We start from the raw sequence: 19,225 nt of genomic DNA, 5'->3' as shown, positions 1-19,225 counted from the left end.
CCAAACCTCCTCTGACACAATGAAGCACGATTGAGTGAGACAACTATTTCTCTCCGAAGCATTTCATTTGGTGTCTCAGAGACCTCACAGCCACCATCCACGCTGTCCAGCTTCTGGGCTCGGCAGCAGCAGCAGCTCCCCGGTGTTCAGCCCTCCCGGGTCTCACACTCCCCACCCGCTGTGGCACCAGCTTTCAGATGCTGCTGCTTTTTGATCCCCGACTCGCAGCCCGCGGGGGCTGCAGCGCGGCGCCGGGGGCTGCGGGGAAGGCGAGCGGGGGCCGGGCGGGGGGGCTCGCCTTCGCCCGCGGCCCCCAGCACCCCCGGCGCCCGCCCGCCCGGAGGCAGCGCTAGGGGGCGCCGCTGAGCCGGCACGGCGCGGCCCAGCTCTATGGTGCTGGCGGCCCCGGCCATGGGAGCCGAGCGGGAGGCGCGGGCCTGCGCCGCCTTCTACGGGGCGCTGGGCATCGCGCAGCCGGCGCTCTCCTGCCTGCGCTGCCTGCGGCAATTCGCGGGGTAAGTGCACGGGCCCCGGGCGAGGAGCCCACGGCATCCCCTGGGCGCGGGTTCCCCGGGAATCCCCCGGCGTGGAGCCCCCGAGCACCCCGCGGGCGCGGGGAGGGAGGGAGGGGGCTCCGCTCGGCACGCGCTAAGGGGACCACTCGCCCCCGTTCGCATCCAGGCCGCGCTGCAGCGGCAGGGCAGCAGGTTTTAGGGGTTTTCGGGTCCTCCTGCCCGCCCTGCTGCGCCCCACCAAGGGCTTGCGTTGGCCGGAACGGGCTGGGCTGTGGACTCGGAGCTTCGAGGAGTTCCTTCTCCCCCCTGCCCCGCACTGTGCAATGCTGGGCGCAGTTGTGGGAGAGGAGTGTTGCAAGCTGGAGCACTCCAACCCTAACCCCCATCAAGCTGGGGCACACCCACCCCGGTCCCCACCGAGCCAGGGTCTCCCCCCCACCGCAATCCCTACCAAGCCGGTGTATCCCCACCATATCCCTGTCCTGTTCCAGGAGTACTACCAAGAGATGCAAAGACAAGCACCTGGAGGAGGCTCTCCTGCTGTCGCGGGTGCTGAGCGAGGGTCTGCAGGCGCTGGGTGAGGCAGAGACTCAGCCCCTGCTCCGCTGTGTCTTGGCTTTCCAGATGGAGGCAACCAGCAGCTCCAGCTCCTTCCAGAAACTGGAACAGGTCTGTGGTGCAGCCGGCTGGGCTGTGGTTTCAGAGCAGCTACAGGCCGTGAGCGCTGGTGTCAGCTGCCTCTGCCCGCTGCTGGCGTGGCTTCGGTGCAGCTGCATCCGTACCGGCAGAGGGGCCTGGGCGACACCACGGAACTCCTCAAAAAGTGCCCTGCACTGGTGTCCTCGGGGGGTCCCGGCAGGCCAACTGACTCGGGGTGTCTCTCGGCAGATTGTGACTTGGCTGGCGGTGGGGAAGGAAGCCCTGCTGGCCCAGGAGGTGGGCGCGCTGCTGGCTGGCCTGGTGCCGCAGAGCGAGGTGAGAGGACCCCAGCTGTGCAGTGGCACTGGCGTTTGCAGGGGCTTGCTGGAGCCCTTGTGTGACAGGGACCTCCTGGTTTGGGCTGCCCGGGGTCCTTCGCTTTTCTTCCCACCATTCCAGGGCTTTGCCCTGCTTGCAGCCAGCGACACGTGGCTGCCCATCACGCCAGCCTTTTGCTCATCCCCGGGACTGCTTCTGGCGCAGGCAGGACCCTCCTGCCCAAGGTACCGAGCCCCAGTGTATTGTCACACAGGACAAACTGTCCTTCTGCCCCTGCAGGTGCTGTCTCCTGGGGACCTTCAGTCAGGTCAGTCCCTGCTCCTTCCCCTCCGGGGGCTTCTCCCAGCCCATACCACCAATGTACAGGACAAGCCCTGCCCACCCAGACCGGGTCCTCTGTGCTCGTGGGAGGGGAAACAAAGGATCAGCCGGATCCATGGGATCTCTGCACAGGTCCCAGTAGCACCCGATGGCTCTGCCCACCCACCTGGAACAGTTGGAAACCAGACAAACCAAAGCACCCCCTGCATCCCAGCCCTGTTCTCACCCCACTTACCAGCAGTGCAGCCCTTGGCTTAACCAGGAGCAGGGCTGGCTGCAGGCACAGTGCTGGGTGGGCCGGGGGCTGATGCTGTCCCCTCGCCCACAGTGTGCATGTTCATGGAGGAGAGCAGCCTGGGCCGGCAGCACTGGCGGCAGAACCTGGCCCCACTGCTGCAGTGCCTGGTCACCACCTTGCGCTGGGTGCTGCAGAGCCAGCCTACACCTGGCGGCACGTGGGGCTACCTGGTCATCAAGGTAAGAGCCAAATCTGGGAGTTGGGGAAGGATCAGCCCCTGCAAGGGCTGGTGGGGCACTGGCAGCGATGTCCAGGAGGGATGTAACACACAGAGCCGCTTCAAATGGCCGTCCCTGAGGAATCACTGCTTTTTCAGAGGTGAGGGATACTGACAGCCATCCCTGTGGCCCCTGTCCCTCCTGCTCCTCCAGGCTTGCCTCCAGCTCTTCCAGGTGCTGCCAAAGGATGTAGCCCCCCTGGTGTGGAGCAGAGGGGGGAAGAGTGAGACCCTGCAGAGCCTCTTGGGACTGCTGCTGGGGGTGGCATGGGGGAAGGTGTGTATGGCCCCGGGGAGGGATGGTGCTGCCTGTCTTGGGGAGCAGAGCAATGCTGTCCTTCTCGGGTGCTTTCCCCATTCCCCTCCCTGAGGGAAGCCTGCAGAGACAGCCCCGGTGTCTGGGCTGTGCGAGGGACCCTGTGTAGTCACCTGCATGGGCGTGGATGGGGTGGTGAAATGGGGTTTGGTTTTAGATGGGATTTTGAGCTGTGCCTTTGCCTTCCCTGCGAGTCCAGGCTCTGAACAAGGACACGAGGCTGCTGGCGGGCACGGCCCTGAGCATGCTGGTGAACACAGCCCCTCAGCCCCAGGATGGGGCCAGCGCCGTGCTGACCCTCTTCCAGCTCCCCAGTCAAGGTGCGTGCTTCATCCAGAGCCGGGAACGGCCTCTGGCAAAGGGGGTGTCAGCAACAGGTATGTTTGTGTGTGAGGGGACAGAGGCCAGTGCCACTCACCGGCAGTCCAAGCCGGACTCTGCTGCTGTGTCCCGTTCTCAGGGTCTGGGACCCCCAGCTGCCACCAGCCACCTCCCACAGTCACTCTTGAGATGAGCCAGGGCAGTCTGCTCTCAGAGCAGTGTTTGGGTTTGCCGTCTTTCTGCCATCCAATGCAGCCGTTTCCCACCAGGCACGGGGGAACTGAAGTTTGGGGAGCTGGCGGTGGAGGTCCCCCCCGACCTGGAGCCAGATGGGCTGGAGAAGCTGGTGCTCACCAGAGGTTTGCTGACATGCTGCAAGGTGGACATCCTCAGCTGCCAGCTGGAGAGCTTCACCCACAAGGTAGGAGAGCTCAAACCCAATGGCTGTGGCTTGAGAGAGCCCTGGAAGAGGGCTGGCAGCCACCGGCAGGGGCTGTGGATCCCTCGGGGATGGAGCCAGGCTGCACCAGCCGCTCCATGCATCCTGCTGAGCACAGCGAGTTAGCCGGGGGCCTGCTTTTTCCAAAGACACTTGCACAGGGATTTTCCTCTCCTGGGGGCCTGAGAAGCCAGGCAGTGCCAAAAGTAGCCCCTGCACAAGAGAAGCAGCAGCAGCAGCGTTTGCCCTGTGCTCCCACAGCATGAACCCAGGGCTGCGCCAGGCAGGGCACAGCCTCCAGCTCTGCCACCTCCATCATCTCCCAAGTCCTCAGGAGCTGAGAACTTCCAGACAGGGAGCAAAAGCTAGCAATAAGCTGCTGTAAGAGCAGGAGAACCAGGCAGTGCTCTCCTTACCTGTCCTGTGGCAGGGTTTTCTCACCCTGGAAAGCCCTTGCCTGCCTGCTTCCTGAGCCACTGTGCTCCCACAGGCCTGCCTGCTGCTGGACGTGATCTTCCCTGCTGTGTGTGCCCTGACCAAGGAGCAGAAGGATTGCCACTACTACTGCTTCCAAGGTAGGAGACAACCCTGCCATGGCAGGGAGGTTTGAAACAGAGCCCCTATGGTGCTTCACCTTCTCCCAGGGAAGATGCTTTTTGGGATCCTGGTAGCTGGTTTGGACACTGCTCTTAATTTTTGCTGCAGCCCAATGGATATGAAGCCCCTCGGGCTCTTGGGTACCTAACAGGGAAACCACTCCCCTTGCATGTGGGGTCCTTAAGCCCCTTAAGACCCAGCTTTGCCACAGGTAAGTCTGAGGGCAAGGGCTGCATGGAGCTCTCTGCTTTCACAGCCTGTGCCCTGTGGCTGCAGCACCTGCGGGAGAGCCTGCCTGCTATCTGGCGCCTGACAGGGACGCGCGTCCTGGCCCAGGACACCGAGCTCCTCCGGCAGCTTACCCAACTGGTGTGGGACAATGCTGAGACCCCGGTAAGGACAGGGTACCAAAGGGCCATGCCATGTCAGCCAGGAACAGCCCTTCCTTCTTTCATCTCAGCTGCTGTTCCCCTGCCCGTAATACACCCCTGCCTGTTTCAGCTCCATCAGCCGAATACAACCCCCTTGCCTGCAGCTGCCCAGCAGGGCAGGGGGACCTGCACTGCTGAGGCCAGGGCACTTGTCATACATGGGCACTTGTCACTGTGTCCCAGTGCTTCACCTTCCCCAGGCAGCACCCACCGGTGCAGTCCCAGCCTGTCTACATCTGCTGGCTCACTTGCCTGCCATCTCCACGTCCTCAGCTCTAGCCCCGCAGTCACGGGGCAGTGCTGAAAGCCCACAGCCGTGGGAAAGCAAAGGGTCTTTCTGATGCAGCAAGACAGGGGAGGGAGCCCACCCTAACCAGTCCAGCTTGCTGTCCTTCTTCCCCCAGGTGGAAGGGGTGTCCGAGTTCATCCACAGCTCCTTCCGACTGCTGCTGGAGATCTACCACCTTGAGTGCCAGCACTTCCAGGACCAGGAGAGACCCCTCTACCGGCAGATGCTGCAGAGGGTGGTCTTGATGCCGTGGCAAATCAAAGCCAGATATGTGCCCCTGTGTGCCATCGTCCCCTACGTGGGCAGCCAGCAGGTAGGGAAGGCAGGGGGATGGGGAGGCTTGGTCACAGCTGGCACTGCTGCTGGGGTGGCACAGCCTCTGTCTGTTGCCTGTCACCTTCTCCTGCCCAGCTCAGCCATGTGAGCAGGCAGCCTTCGCAGCCAGGGGAGCCGTCTTAGCATCACCCAAGGGATAGTATCCCTGGTGGGGTGGTGAGGTGCAGCAACAACGATGCATCCCTGGGGACTGCCGGCAGGGAGGGAAGCTTTGCTTGTTGATGCCCACCAAAAGCTGGCCAAAAGCACCTTGGGGTACCAGAGATGCTCAGTGCCACGGGTGACCGCAGTGTGGCCTGCACCTAGACCTGTCCCCCACCATATGGAACCTCCAACCTGACAGGGAGATGAGGGTCGTTTGCCTTTCTCCCAGGTGCTGGACACCTACCCGGACTTGCCGCAGCACCTCCTGAACTGTCTCTCCACCAACCACCTGTGTCCTGCAGCTGCCGAGGTCTACAAGGTCCTGGTGCGGCAGCAGTGCGCCGAGTGGCAGGAGGGGCAGCAGGGCACGGAGGCAGTTCTGGCAGAGCGGTGGGCGCTGTGCTGGCTGCCCCTGCTCTCCCAGGCCCTTCGCTCCCCCCTGCCCATTCTGCAGAGCAACGCTGCTAACCACCTCCTCACCTGGACACTGCAGCAGCTCCCGGCCACCCAGGCACCACTGGCCAGCCAGTTTGGTGGCTGGGATGTGGCGTCGCTCCGAGCTTGGGTCTTGCTGCTGAAGGCACAGAAGAGCATGGCAGGGTCCCTGCTGCTGCAGGGCGAGGCGCTGGAGCGGCTCTCCTGCTGCCTGAGCGCCCGCGAGGAGGGCGTGCGGCTGGCGGCGCTGGGTCTCCTCTGTTGCAGCCCCAGCACCAACCGACCCCTCTCGGGCACCGAGGTGCGGCTGCTGCGGGAGTTCCTGCCGCTCAACCTCAACTGCGACTCCTCCTCGTTCCGGCAGCTGCTGCAGGCAGCGGTGAGGAAGGCGCTGGTCCGGCTGCGGGACAGCTCGCTGGCCCAGCTGCGAGGGAAGGTGCCCCAAGGCAGCCAGCCAGGCGAGGAAGAGGGGCAGCTGGCCCAGGCAGTGGGTGAGGCGGCCACCCCAGCACCTCCATCACAGCTCCAGGGGATGGGCACGTGGGTGCCCAGCCTGGCACCACTCGCTGCCATGCTCTCTGCCCACAGGCTTTGTGGAGTGGCTGCTGCAGCTCAGCATTGCCTCGCTCAGCCCAGGCTCCAACTACCAGAGGAAGAAGACAGCTCTGCTCCTGCTGGCTGCTGTCTTGGAGACCTGCACGGACACCTGGAGCCCTGACAGGAAGAAAGGCCAGCCCCCACGTGAGTACAGCCAGCCAGCCTGGAACATCACCCCTCGGCTGTGGGGGTGCTTGCCGCCGACCCCATCCCACTGCCCTGTGTCCCCACTGCAGGGACCATGGCCACCCTGCTGAGCTACGCCCGGCAGAGCGGCTGCTGGGACTTCTTCTCCCAGCCCAACTTGCTGGTGCTGCTGAGCTGCTTGCAAGACAGCACTAATGAGGTGAGCTTCATAAAGGCGAGATAAGGTCATGAAGACGCCTGCCTTGGCCTCCAGCAAGCTCAAGCCCACCCTGCTTGCCCTGCTCTGGATGCTTTTCCCCCTCCCATGTCCCAGCTCCCCCCAACTCTCTTGGCAGATCAGAGACTTGGCCTCAGAGCTGCTCGTCCGCTACTTCCCCGCCACGTTCCCCGAGCCCGTCGCCCTGGCTCTCTTCCAGCTGGCCCAGCACATGCTGGGCAGCCCCCGAGTGCAGGAGGCTGAAGCTGGAGCTGTGCTGATGAAGATCATCCTGCAGAAGTACAAGCTCTCGGCTTCCCCGCCGCTGCGGTTGCACGGCAGCCCCCGAGAGTGTGTCGGCAGCACCGGTGTCTCGCCGGAGTCTGCGTTTATAGCTCGGGGCAGCAATGGCTTGGGTTTGAAATAGCCTAGCAGTGGGGAGCAGGGTAGGGCTGGGGTGCAGGAGCCTGCACCAGGGCAGGGAGGAGCTGCTTAGGAAGAGACGGACAGAAAACTTCCTCGTCCTCATGACAGCATCTGCCTCTTCCCCCAGGTCAGACAGCAGCACCATGAAGGTTTGTCACCTGGAGGCCAAAGCAGCCCCGGTGCTGCCCAACCGAGGCCTGTGCTTCGCTCAGCATCTTCTCCACGTGCTGCAAGCCCAGTATGCGGCAGCGTGCCAGGACCTGCTGCAGGCAGCAGCCACTGCACCGATGCACGGTACGGCCCCAGCCTGGCAGGGCGGCAAGTGGCTCCTGCAGCAGGTCTCCTCCCTGGGAATTTGGAGCAGGCAGGAATCGTACAGGCAGGACTGAGGCCACGTCCTTGCTTCAGTTTCCCTGTCCTGCTGCTCCACTTGCCCAGCGTGCCCCTCGCCGAGGGGCCCTGCTTACTCCCCTGCTCATGAGCCATTTCAGCTGCAAGCTGAGGCAGGAGAGCTGGGGCTGCAGCAGCTACCGCTGTGACCAGAGATGGCTGTTTGTGCAGGAGCCATCGCAGCCCTGCGGCAGTGCCTGCTGCAGGTGCCGGAGGTGGCTGCCTCCATGCAGGCAGCAGAATTAGCGCAGAGCTGGCAGGAGCTCCTCACCCGCCTTGTGACCACAGCAAGAGACATCACCTCCTTCCTCCTGGGTGCTCTGCAGAGCCAGCAAGGCCCCGGTGCTGATGAGCAAGGTGAGCATGTCGCCAGCCCCAGGAACCACTGCCACCTCCACCACAGTCATCCTTGACCCAGCAGCCCTCCAGCCCTGGGAATGCACTTGCTTTGGCCTCGCTGCTTCTAGCAGGGGACAGCAGTGGGGCTGGGAGTGAGGTCCAAAGCAGGACACACAGGCAAGGATGCGCCAGGCAAACCGCGGGAGCAGAGCGCTAGTGCCTGCTTGGGTCCCTTTCTCAGCTGCACATGGGAATGGCAACAGAATGAGAGGCAAAAGCCTTCCAGAAGCAGCAAGGCACTTGCCAGATCAAAGCAGCTTGGGAGCGCAGGGGCTGGCAGAGCCCTTACAGCAATGGCTCGGAAAGAGCAGCGGGGTAAAGTACACTCAGTGTCCTGAGTGGGACACACTGTAGGACAGAAGCCACTGCCATCCGTGTGCACTCTGAACAGGGGACTGGGTCCCGCGACCCGCCAGCAGCATCCCCCTCCCTCTGCCCCACACTCCCCGCAGGCACTGCCCCACACCGCTCCACTCAGACCAGGCTTCTCCCTTTTGCAGCTGCTGCCCCATCGTTTGCTGACATGGGGAATGCCATCGGCTCCCTCATCACGCAGGGGAAAGGCCGGGGGCAGGAGGAAGAGGACTCAGTCCTGCTGTCGGAGGAGCACAGCCTGATCCTGACCTGCTGCTGGGTATCAGTGAAGGTAGGCACCCCTCCCCTTGGCAGCGGGGACCAGACCAGCCCAGCATGGCACCCACCACCCAGCCCAGCAACTGGGCTCTTTAGCCCCCCTTGGGGCATTCACCCTCCCTGGGGACCAAGGGGGAATCTCTGCCCTTACCTCGGAACTGCCACACTCATCCTCACCTGCTGCCAGCAAGGGTGCAGCCACCACCCTCCCCAAAAGCAGCCACCTCCCTGCCGGTCCTGATGTAGCCCCCTGGTTCCCAGGCGCTGACAGACCCCAGCTGCGGCACTGACTGCAGCCCTGCAGCCACCCCTCCCAGCATCTCCACAGCCTCACCAGCGGCTGCCTGGAAAATGTCACCTCCACCACACAGGCCTTGCAGCTGCCTGGGAAATGGCCGTGCCGCGGAGCCCGCGCGTGTCGGTGGGCATGCTGGCGGTCAACTGCCCAATGGCACCGGCAACCGAGGGTGCCCATGCCGGGGGTGACAGCGCCTGCTGTGCTTCCCTGTGGCAGCGATGGTGGAGCAGGGCAGGAACGGGGCAGCCCCGCTGCCAGTCCCGGTGACCTTCCACTTCTTCCCAGGAGATAGGGCTGCTCCTGGGGGGCCTGGCCAAGCTGCTGCTGGCCCCGGCGCTGAGTGCCGGATCGGGGCCCCTCCTGTCGCTACCCACCCTGCAGACAGCCACCAGAGTGTTCCAGGAAATCCTGCTGCGGTGCCGGCACTGGGTAAGAGTGTGTCCCACCTGCGGTGGTGTGGGCCCTTGCCCACCCCTCTGGCTGTCTCCCTGCCCTGGACCAATAGCCAGGGGCTCTCACTGGCACGCAGGAGGGTGAACACAGAGGGGCAGGGTCTGCTCTGGGGCAGGAAGCCCCCGTCTGGGATCCCAGTGCCAAACCCCGCCACAGCCCCACCACCATCATGCCTTCTTGTTTTCTCCTTGTCCTTTGCAAAGAGGTTTCTGGGGGCCATGGGGGGCTAGTGGATGCAGCCTCCGGGGTGCGGGGGCCTGACACCGCTCTGCCCTAGGGAGCAGTGGAGGGCTGCAGCATGGGCTTCACCAAGTTCTGTGCCGCTCTGCTGAACCACCCAGACGCAGAGCTGCAGGCCATCCCACAGACTGTGCTGGAGCAGGTACCGTGCCTGTTCTGCCCCATGCTCCCCCCCGTGCCCTGGGGAACCGCAGGGCCACGTCCCCCCAACCCTGGGGCGAGCACCCACCTGGCAGTCAAGACACTGCAGTGCAGGGCTGGTGCAGCCAGTGCCCTCCCCTGCAGAGCAGCTGCAGGCTCCAGCCATATCTTGGGTGGGTTTTGTTCCTCAGGGCCTAGAAGCGCTGAGTGGACCCCGGAGCAGCTCAATCACACGCCGTGCCGCCGGCTTCCCCATGCTCTTCCTCTGCATTGTCAGCGGGGAGGCCCCGGCGCTGACACGGCCGCTGCTGACCCGCTGCATCCAGACGCTGCTGGCCTTGGCCACCATGGCGCTGCCGCAGGACTGGGACCAGACCCTTGACCTCCCGCAGGTGAGTACAGCGGGCACTGAGCTCCTGGCTGCTGCAGCCCATCTGGGGACAGGGTGATCTGTGTGAGGTCCCCTAAAGAGAGCCACACCGGGTACTCCAGCATGAGGCTGCGCTAGCGCAGAGACCTCTGAGTGAGCAAAAATCTGCAGCCCTGGCCACGCTGCCCATGCCGGCAGCCCGAGAGCTGACGGCCCCCTGGCTCCCCCCGTCTCTTCCCACCATCTTCCCTTTGCATGGAAGCCCAAGCCCCATCCCTGTGTGGTGCCCCTGAGCCCTGTGCACTCTTGCCAGGTGTGTGCCCTCCACGTGCTGCAGACGCTGGTGCGCGGCGCAGGGCTGGGCGGTGCGCTGATGCGGCACGCCACACCGATGGTGGCCCTGGCACTGCGGGGCCTGGGCTCACCGTGCTGGGCTATGAGGAACGCGGCCATCCAGCTCTTCAGTGAGTACTGAGCAGGAGAGATCCCTGCCGAACCGGTGCAGCCCTCCAGGGTTGGGAGCCTGGCTGGGGTGAAGGGTGGGGTGTCAGGCAAGGGCTGAATGGGACCTGATGCTGCTTTTGGCTCTGTCCCTGCAGGTGCCCTCACGTCCCGGCTGCTGGGCCAGCAGCGGAGCTGTGGGGAGGGCTGCCCGGCGGAGGGGGTGAGCCTGCAGGCCTTCCTCGGGCAGCATCCCCAGCTGGGCGCCGTGCTGCTGGGCGAGCTGGAGGCGGCCACAGGGCCCACACTGGGGGGGCCCTGCCTGCGCCCCGCTCTCCACGCCATCCTCACCCTCCTGGCTCAGCTGCAGCCCAGTGCCGACGACCCCGGCAGGTAGTGGGGCAGTGGGGATGCTCTGCCTCAGCCATGGGCTCCTGCAGTGGGAGGTGGTCCGATGGTGCCTTGGGGGGTTTCACTCCCATCGAGAGCATCACTGCATGGTCTCTTTTTTGCTCTGCAGCCCCTCTGCTCACTTTCTGGAGCCGCTGCTGGGGCTGGCAGGGAGCCCCATCTATGCCGTGCGAGCAATGGCTGCCAAGGCGCTGGTGCCCGTCGTCCCACAGCCCCAGCGCTGTGGGCTCCTCCTGCAGCTGGCCCAGCAGCTCCCTGACTCACCCGGACAGGTCCGCTCGCACAACACCGTCCATGGGTGCCTGCTGCAGATGCAGGCACTGCTGGCCCCCACCCCAGGCACCAGCGGGTGAGTGGTCCCACGCCGTCTCCCTGCCCGTGGCCCCTGTGGTCGCCCTACACCGAGACACAGCTTTTTGGCCACAACACAGCGCCTGCTGCGGTGCCCGGGACCCTGTGCTAAGGCAGCGTGTCTCCCCACAGGCTGTCGGCCGAGGCGCTGCACCCTGTGGCTCTGCAGCTGGAGGCGCGGGGCTGGCTGCTCACCCCTGCCCAGCGCTGCCCCCTCATCCGCGCCACCTTCCTCCAGGTCCTCGCCCTCCTGCCCGCATCCTTCAGCCACAGCTTCACCCAAAGCATCTACAATGCCATCAGCACTGAGCTGGGCAGCCTCCCACCGCGGGGGAAGCCAGGATGCGCCAAGCTGCAGGTGCTGCTGCCTGCCTGGAAAGTCACGGCCATGGCCGCCCTGGCAGCAAGCCTGGGGGTGGGGACTCCTTACTGGAGGCCGAGTGTTGGAAAGGGGATCCTCGTTTTCCTCCAGGTGGGCTTGGCCGTCCTCCACCAAACCATGGCCCGCTTTGTGTGCAGCGAGGCAGCCCGGCTGGTGGATGGCGAGCAGATTGGTGCTGCCTGCTCGCTTCTCCGGCAGCCGAATCCCGATGTCCAGCTTGCTGTCCTGAGCTGGGTGATCTCCAGGGCAGGAGGAACGTGCGAGGAGCTGGAGAAGGCTCTTGGGCTGACATTGCTGGTATGACAAGGCTCAAAAGTCACCAAGGAAAGCAGAGGGTCCCCGATGCACTCCACGGATGAGATCCTGGGTGCTCACTGGGAAACGCTGTGCTCCCTGGGCTGAGGGTGCATAGGTGCAGGGCACTTGCCCGGTTGTTGCTGAGGTTGCCACCCCACGGTGCCGGGGCCACTAACCATGAACATTCTTTCCCATTGTCAACTAGGAGAGCTTGTGGTTGGTGCTGCGAGAGAGAAGGGACAAAGAGTTCCTGAGATTGTACCTTGAGGCTTTGCTGCATCTTTGCAGAGACCCCTCATCATGGTCGCAGGAAGCTTCCTGTAAGCTCCAGGGCTCCTCGGCAGCATGTCTGAAGATGCTGCTGCACGTGGTGGAGGCTGAGTGTCCTGGTCCCGACCTCCTCTTCCAGGCACTGTGCTCTGCCAGCCTGCTGCTCGCCCACTGGTAGGTCCCTGCTGCTGCCAGGGGGGCTCTGCCTGGCTCTTCCAGATCTTTCCTTAGTCCTTGCTGGAAACAGAGCCATGACTTCTTGCCTATACAGCACAGCTTTGCGCCTGGGTCCTGTGACCTCGGGTGTGCCTGAATTCCCTCTTCTGCCCTGGCCTCTGGCAGGTTCGGGGACGAGGCCAGCCCACTGGTTGAGCGATGGTGCACAGCGCTGGAGGAGTGCAGCCGGTCCGCTTCATCCGAGGTGCTGCGGCTGGCGGCTGCCCGCTCCTTGCAGATGGCAGGTGCCGACATGGTGCGGCGATCCCTGCATGCTGCCTGTCCCTCGCTTGTCCCCGTGGCTCTGCGGTAGGTTACTGAGCCCATCCCCTGAGGTGGCCATGCTTGCAGGAGCAGTACTGCCCGTGGTCGTGGTGCATTCCTAGCAGCACTGCTCCTTGGAGCCCAAGCCCCAGTGTGCTGCAAGTTAATTGACTCTGTGAAAAGTATCCCCTGCAAAAAATTCAAGGGTGTTAAAGAAACCCCCACTCATTCAAAAATCACTAGCACCCAAGAGCTTGCAACTTACAAAAAAATTGTGGGTGACAGTTTAATAGAAGCAGTCAGTCCCTTACGAGCAGCAAACTGCATCGTTGGGTCCCTCGATCCCCGTCGCAGTCCGCACCATCCTAAGCTGCAAGCTCTTGGGTGGTGGCTGTGCCTTTCACAGTCCAGGAGAAAAGTCCCTTGGGGAAGCATTGCCTTGGAAGTTCATCCTTCCCTCCCCTTCAGGCAGGCTGAGGATGCTCTGGGAGGTGCAGTGGCCTTCCCTTCCCTTCTCTTCCCTTTCTCCAGGCTGATAAACGTGGGCATTCACCTTCTGCAAGATGAGGAGCAGGAGGTCCGGCACGAGGCCTCGGGTTTTGCCAGCCTCCTGCGGCAGGACCCCAGGGGGCTGCTCCAGCACAGCTGCATCTTTGTGCAGGACAACGTGGGGCTCCAGAGCCTCCTGCAGCTCCTCCTGAAAGAGTTTGGGGAGTACCCTGAAACCTTCAACTCGCTGCTGCGGCACCTCCCCGTTCTCGATCTCAGGGGCATCGTGGAGGAGCTGGAGGCAAACAAGTGAGCTGCCAGACCTGCGGGCTGCGAGGGGGACCGTGGCACCAGCCCTTGGCTTCACTCGTGCCTTGGCTTTACTCCCCAGAGCCACCAGCCTGTACAAGGAGGATGAACCCAACGTTTTTGCAGAGCCGGCTGTCTTGGCCCAGCAGCTGCTCCCCATCCTGCAGCAGCTCCTGGACAAGGCACACGCCAGCAGCCCGCTCCGTGTCTCAGCTCTGCGCTGGCTGGCGGCTGCGGGCCCCAGCGTCCTACAGGACCTGCAGTACTGCAGGCACCACTGGAGCCAAGGTACAGCGCTGCACGAAGCCCCTGGGGCAGACAAGTTGATGTCCTTGTCCCCCAGGCCAGCTATGCCTGGGGGGACCCCAAGCCGCTCATGCCTCCTTCGCCCGCTCTCTCCGCAGGGGCTGCTGCCCGTGGGGGGATGAAGGCGCTGGGCTGTTCCAGGCTGCACGCAGCCGTGGCTGTGCTGCTGGTGAGGGCACAGCTGGTGGCACAGGCGCTGCAGGTACTGGGGGAAAGTGCCACCACCGTGCCAGGGCTGGGTTGCAGCACCCAGGAGCTGGAGCAGGAGCTTGTGCTGGTGCAGGGGCTGCTGGTGCAGTGTGGGCTGGCCCCTGTGCTGAGCCAGGGCAATGCACCAGGGGAACAGGGACCACCATCTGGAGCTGCCTGACAGCTCCAGGCATGGAGCAGTGTCACACCAAGCCCGGTAGCCATGAGGCTTCTGGCTCACACTGCCACATCCCACCATTTGCTGGATGCTCTCTGGCCGCCAGCCAGGACTGCAGGTTCGGTGGCGTAACTCAGGGGAACCCCACTTGCCGTGCGGGACACACTCACTTTGTTCCCAATGTTTTCTAACTCCCCATCCCCATCCCAAGGCCACCAGTATGGCATCACTGGGGGCACTCCTGCCTGTGGTGTGGCATCCCTGCCCTTGGGCCTGGGTGGGAGGAGGAGACACATGCCCTGGACCCCTCGGACCCCCTTATGCTGCTCGAATCCAACCACCTGGTTTTTAAGCCATGGCCAGCCTGGGCTTTATCCCGAATAAAGAGGCCAAGAACATCCTCAATGTCAAAGCCTTCTAACTTCCCTGCTCAGGAGGGATGGTGGGGAGGGGGGGCTCTGGTGGGAGCCAAACGCATCATGGGGGAGCAGACGGGCTGCAGCCCCCAACTGCAGCCCAGGGGCTCAACCCCCAAACCACAAGGCACACAGACCCCTGGGAACATCCAGCCCTGCAGGTGCTGCCCTGGCTCACAGCTGCAGGCAGCCGATGGGCAGGTGAAGACCCAGTGCCCCGCATCCCCCCAGCCCCAGCGCTGCCCCACCTCAGCATGGAACAGGATGCGGCCACATCTGCTTCCCGTGGCTGTCTGCCCAGCACCCACACCGGCCCCGGCCCAGCGGGAGGGGAGCGGCGGCAGCCAGGGACCCGACCGGGTGCACGGCCCTGCTACCACCAGCAGATGCAGCACATTGAGGTGGCTCAGGGGAAAGGCCGAATCCTGCAGGTTAAGCTTTTGGGAGGCTGCGGGATGGCTGGCAGGGAGTGATCCTGGGGTCTGCTTTAAGCATCGCCATCCCAGCCCGGCAGCCCGTGGAGAGCAGCTGGGCTGGGAGGGCTGCGCAGCAATGGCAGGGGCATGAGAAAGGGCAGGAGTAGGCAGTTCCCCGTGGCTCTGCATCCCCTCTCCATCTCTAGTGGGTTTCTCTGCTCCGCTCAGGCCATCCATCAGTGCCACAGTGGTCTCAGCCCAGCTGGTGAGGCCATGTCAGCATGGCTGGGGAGTGGTGGCAGAAGCAGAGCCAGCTGCAGATGGAGATCCTGGAGCTACAGGAGACCTTGCAGCTGCAGAAGGACAAGATCCTGCTGGAGAAGGAGAAGGTCCTCCTGGAAATCATCAAACTGCAGGGAGCTGCGCACCTGGCAGTCTGCAGGCGCTGGGGCAGCCCAAGACCACAGTCCCCACTGTGGGGATGGGGACAGCCCACTCCTCCTGGGATGGGCATTGGCTGCTGACCTGCAGCCGGGCTGCCATGAGATGTAGCTGGGACGGCTGTGCCATGAGCTGCCCTCTCCTTCCCACCTCCAGATGCGGGGCTGTGCCCACTTTGAGCTCCCCCCTGCCTGCCTGCGCGCCCTCGGCCAGCCTGGCGAGAGCCAGCCCTGGCATGGCACAGCATCCCCTCACAGCAGCCTCATCCTGCTGAGGTGGGGGTTTGGATGGGCCCCTCAGTGGGGGATGACGAGCCGCATGGCTAGACCCAGACCCCCACCAGCACCATTGCCCCCGTGCAGACTGCGGGTGCCTCTGTTTAATTTCCCTCTGCAACCCCCAGCACGAAGCTGAGCCGCCCTTCCTGGCTCACCGACACTGCACTGCAGCTGGGCCAGCCCAAACACACAGAGATGCCATCTCCATCCTCATGTTGCTCGCCAGTGGCCGCTCATTGCATGGCAGGATGTCACGGCTGACCATGACATCATCGTGTTGTCCTCCCATGTACCTGCCGCATCATCTTCTTACCCAGGCTGAACCTCAGCCTGACGTTCTTCCACCATTAATCACCACACTTTCACAGTTCCCTTATTTTTAATTTTTATGAGCAGGGCTTTCTTCCCTTCTTAAACAAAATACTTAATGGAAAATGCGTGCAGTCAGCTCCAAGGGTGAGCAGCGAGCCTGCAGGAGGGTGAAATTATAAAAGACACCACATTTTTATATCATCACCCGCCTCCCCAGCAAGGAGCAGTGGCACAGGGAGGCTCAGCTCACCTTCCTGGGGGGGGGCTACACAAAGATGAGAGCCGGTGGGGGGCAGGCACAGCCCTGCCGCAGCCCCTCCTGCACCCACGAGCCCTGGCACCCCACCACTGAGGCGGCCACCCAAAACGTCCTGGAAGGAAAAGCCAGTGAGAGCTGGGGCGTGCCATGAACAATTCAATACAATTTAAAAAAAAAAATTGCATATATTTCTATATATAATATATATAATAATACATGTTGGCAGTCGGACTAGATGGTCATTGTAGGTCCCTTCCAGCTGAAATATTCTCTTCTATTTAAATATATCTATTTTTATATTATGTATTATTGTTGTATCCTATTATTGATGTATCCTATCATATTACGTTATATTATATTATCCTACAATATTATGGCGTATTATAGTATTACCATATTGTGGCATACCATAATATAATGTTAGTTTTATCTATAAATACATTATAATTAAGAATAGAAAAGGAAGATGACTCAGGGGCACGGAGAGATGCTCCCCATGGGGAGGGCACACATGACCCTTCAGGGTGCATTGCGCCCCCAAAGCCCCCCTCCCCCTGTTACCACCCACCTGGCTCCTTGCAGCCCGTGCCCGACGCAGTGGGGCCGGCGGTGGGACGTGCCCCCCCGGCACTTGACACACACCTGCTTGTCCCGGCGCAGGCGGCGGCTCCAGGCCCGCCCACGGCACAGGGGGCCCACCTGTGTCAGGCGAAAATAGCCACAGTAGCTGGGGAAGGGGGGAAAAGAAGGAAAAAAGGGAGGAAATGGGGGGAAAAAAGGGAAAAAAGGTGATTGGAGGGTAGGGAAGAGGTCGTGGTGTTTTCTTGATGGATGGGGGGGGTGCAAAGGGGCCATGGTTTTGGGGGGGGGGAGATGGAGGGTAATGGCTGTGGGCATTGCAAAAGGGCCACAGCTCTAAGAGGGGGTGCAAAGGGGTGATGGCTTTGTATGGGAATGCAAAGGGGCCGTGGTCTGGGGGGTGGGGAGGGTAGTGGCTCCAGGGGGGCAAGGCCACCACAGCTCTAAGAGGGGAGTGCCAAGGGGCCATGGTTTTGTAGGGGGTTGGAAAGACGCCATGGGGTTGGGGCGGGGGAGAACGGTGTTGGCTCTGGGAGGGTACAAAGGGGTCATGAGTCCAGGAGGGGGTGCAAGGGGGCCATGGTTTGCAGGGGGGAGACAGGTAATGGCCAGGGGGATGGCCAAGAGCCCTTGGGTCTGGGGGTTGCAAAGGGGTCACAGCTTTGGGGAGGGGTGTGTGCAGAGGGGCCCCAGCCCTACACCTACCCCGATGGCTCCTCCAGCAGCAGCCGCCCAGCCCTTCGCCAGGGATCCCTGAAGTCCCGACTGAAGGAGTCAGGTAGTATCTTGGCCACCTCTGGCAGAAGACCAGACGGGAAGGCAGGGGGGACACACAGGGATGATTAAAAGCACCCTGGCAGGGGGAGGTGGGCATCCCGTGGGACCCACGTTACCTTTGGCCGTCCCACAGGTCGGGTGCTCCCCCAGGCAGCCACGGCGCTGCTTGAGGTCTGGACAGGGCTCCCCTCCGTGCCGGGGTGGGACGGTGACCTGGCGGCTGCGGGCCTTGCTGCCAACCCCGCACGGGGAGCTGCACCCGCTCCAGGGCCCCCAGGGCCCCACCGTGCAGCCCACCGCTGCTGGCCGAGCAGGTGGGATGGAGGGAAAGGAGAGCATCAGTGGCATGGAAGATGGAAGGAGGGGAGCAGGGGAGATGCGGCACAGCTGAGGGGAGAGGGGAGGAAGGAGAAGGGCCAGGGTGACCCTGGAAGCCCCTTTCCCCTGACCCCCGGCCGGGGGCTGCCCCACCAGCACGGTGGCATTGTGTGCCGCTTCCGCAGGCCTTGATCCCCACACCGCTGCCGCGGCTCTGCATCGCGCTGAGCTGGGACCCCACTAATCTCCCTGGAGATTAAGGAGGGCTGACCGCTGCAATTGTCCAGGGGGCCGCAGGCAGCACCCGCCTGGGCTTGGGTCACCAGGGCAGGCTGGCTCCGCACCCCCCCCCAGCCCATGCTCCCTGTTTGTCACCCCCAGTGCAGCCCCTGGCTCCCACGTCCCCGCGCAAGGTCCTGCCCGCAGCCACGGCAGAGGTGATGCCCAGGCTCCTCTTCCTTGGATCCCACGCTGATGGCGCTGAGGCTTGCAACGACAGCGCTACCTACCCGTCAGCTGCAGCCCACAGGCTGCCCTGCGGGCTCTCTTATTGCACTGGGAGCAGCCAGACGTTCAGTGTGGAAAAAAGTGGAAAATCAGGATATTGCTCCAAATCCAGCCCAGCCGGCATGCCCAGATGCATCCTGTTACTGCTCCAAGTACGGGGCTAACCGCTACCAGCAAGCTCCTGCCACCAGCTGCAGCAGCCCAGGCTGGTGTCCCCTGCCCTGGGGCTGCCCCGGCACGGGGTACCGGACATCCCCTCCCCGCACTCACCGGCATGGCGGCAGGTGGCATGGTAGTCCTCGCAGCAGTCGCCTGTCCTCACGCAATACGAGTCGCAGTAGCAGTGAGCCCGGCGGGCTCCCGGTGCCCAGCAGGCATTGTTCCTGCCCGGGCAGCACCGGTGCCGGCAGCTGCCCGTGGCACCCACCAGGTAGCTGGTGGCCAGCAGCCAGCCCCCACTGAGCAGCAAGCCCCACATGGCACTGGGACCCTGCGAGCCCCCAAGGGACAGCTTTCCCCTGGAGGGATGGCTTTCGAATGCTGGGTGAGGCGCAAGGGCTGTGCCGGTGGTGGCGGTGGGAGCCCTGGCCGCACCGCCCCTGGGCTGGGCGGGGGGACAAAGCCCATTCCCTTCTGCTCCACCGCCCCTTGCCAGTCCGGCTCTTCACTCCACGGCCAGAGCGAGGACTTAATAAAATTAACCAGGATGGTTAATGAAAAGCTGTGCATGGGACAACGCAACCCTGGAGCTGCCCGGGAGCATCCATGAACGGGCACTGCTGGGCTGAAGCCGATGCTCCCCTGGGAGCACCAGTGTGACACGATGGGGAACCCCATCCCCACGCTGCAGGAGCCACTCGCTGCTCACTCAGCACAGCCCGGACAGCAATGC

General features: G+C 63.2%; 2 protein-coding genes across 3 annotated transcripts; one reads left to right on the top strand and one right to left on the bottom strand.

The window, feature by feature from the left end:
- The first annotated feature begins 377 nt into the window (after positions 1 to 377).
- On the top strand, positions 378 to 14,428 carry LOC121092474 (thyroid adenoma-associated protein homolog). Its single transcript, XM_040603586.1, has 31 exons — positions 378 to 515; positions 1,007 to 1,184; positions 1,404 to 1,490; positions 1,614 to 1,800; positions 2,143 to 2,291; positions 2,484 to 2,606; positions 2,845 to 2,965; positions 3,236 to 3,387; positions 3,896 to 3,980; positions 4,259 to 4,395; positions 4,838 to 5,035; positions 5,432 to 6,128; positions 6,226 to 6,378; positions 6,471 to 6,580; positions 6,717 to 6,877; positions 7,131 to 7,297; positions 7,565 to 7,750; positions 8,293 to 8,438; positions 9,009 to 9,152; positions 9,454 to 9,558; positions 9,749 to 9,949; positions 10,241 to 10,391; positions 10,527 to 10,761; positions 10,889 to 11,128; positions 11,263 to 11,488; positions 11,603 to 11,809; positions 12,015 to 12,253; positions 12,422 to 12,604; positions 13,091 to 13,357; positions 13,440 to 13,645; positions 13,762 to 14,428. Exons 1-31 carry the CDS (start codon positions 391 to 393, stop codon positions 14,031 to 14,033), a joined length of 5,838 nt encoding a protein of 1,945 aa, XP_040459520.1. The 5' UTR covers positions 378 to 390; the 3' UTR covers positions 14,034 to 14,428.
- A 1,239-nt stretch (positions 14,429 to 15,667) lies between these two features.
- On the bottom strand, positions 15,668 to 19,119 carry LOC121092518 (somatomedin-B and thrombospondin type-1 domain-containing protein-like). Of its 2 annotated transcripts, XM_040603720.1 has the most exons (6): positions 18,604 to 19,119; positions 17,625 to 17,807; positions 17,437 to 17,527; positions 16,721 to 16,879; positions 16,144 to 16,264; positions 15,668 to 16,050 (listed from the first exon to the last, which is right to left on the bottom strand). In XM_040603720.1, the coding sequence occupies exons 1-5, from the start codon at positions 18,809 to 18,811 to the stop codon at positions 16,159 to 16,161; spliced, it is 747 nt and encodes a 248-aa protein (XP_040459654.1). In that variant the 5' UTR covers positions 18,812 to 19,119; the 3' UTR covers positions 15,668 to 16,050; positions 16,144 to 16,158. The 2 variants fall into 2 exon arrangements, with proteins under 2 accessions (XP_040459654.1, XP_040459647.1); XM_040603713.1 differs by having other exon boundaries at positions 16,721 to 16,851; positions 17,625 to 19,119.
- Between the last annotated feature and the right edge of the window lie 106 nt (positions 19,120 to 19,225).

This window comes from Falco naumanni, chromosome 1 (assembly GCF_017639655.2).
Source record: "Falco naumanni isolate bFalNau1 chromosome 1, bFalNau1.pat, whole genome shotgun sequence".
NCBI classification, from domain to species: domain Eukaryota; kingdom Metazoa; phylum Chordata; class Aves; order Falconiformes; family Falconidae; genus Falco; species Falco naumanni.
The sequence above is the reverse complement of the archived record's forward strand: the minus strand, read 5'-3'. Positions and strand labels throughout refer to the sequence as shown.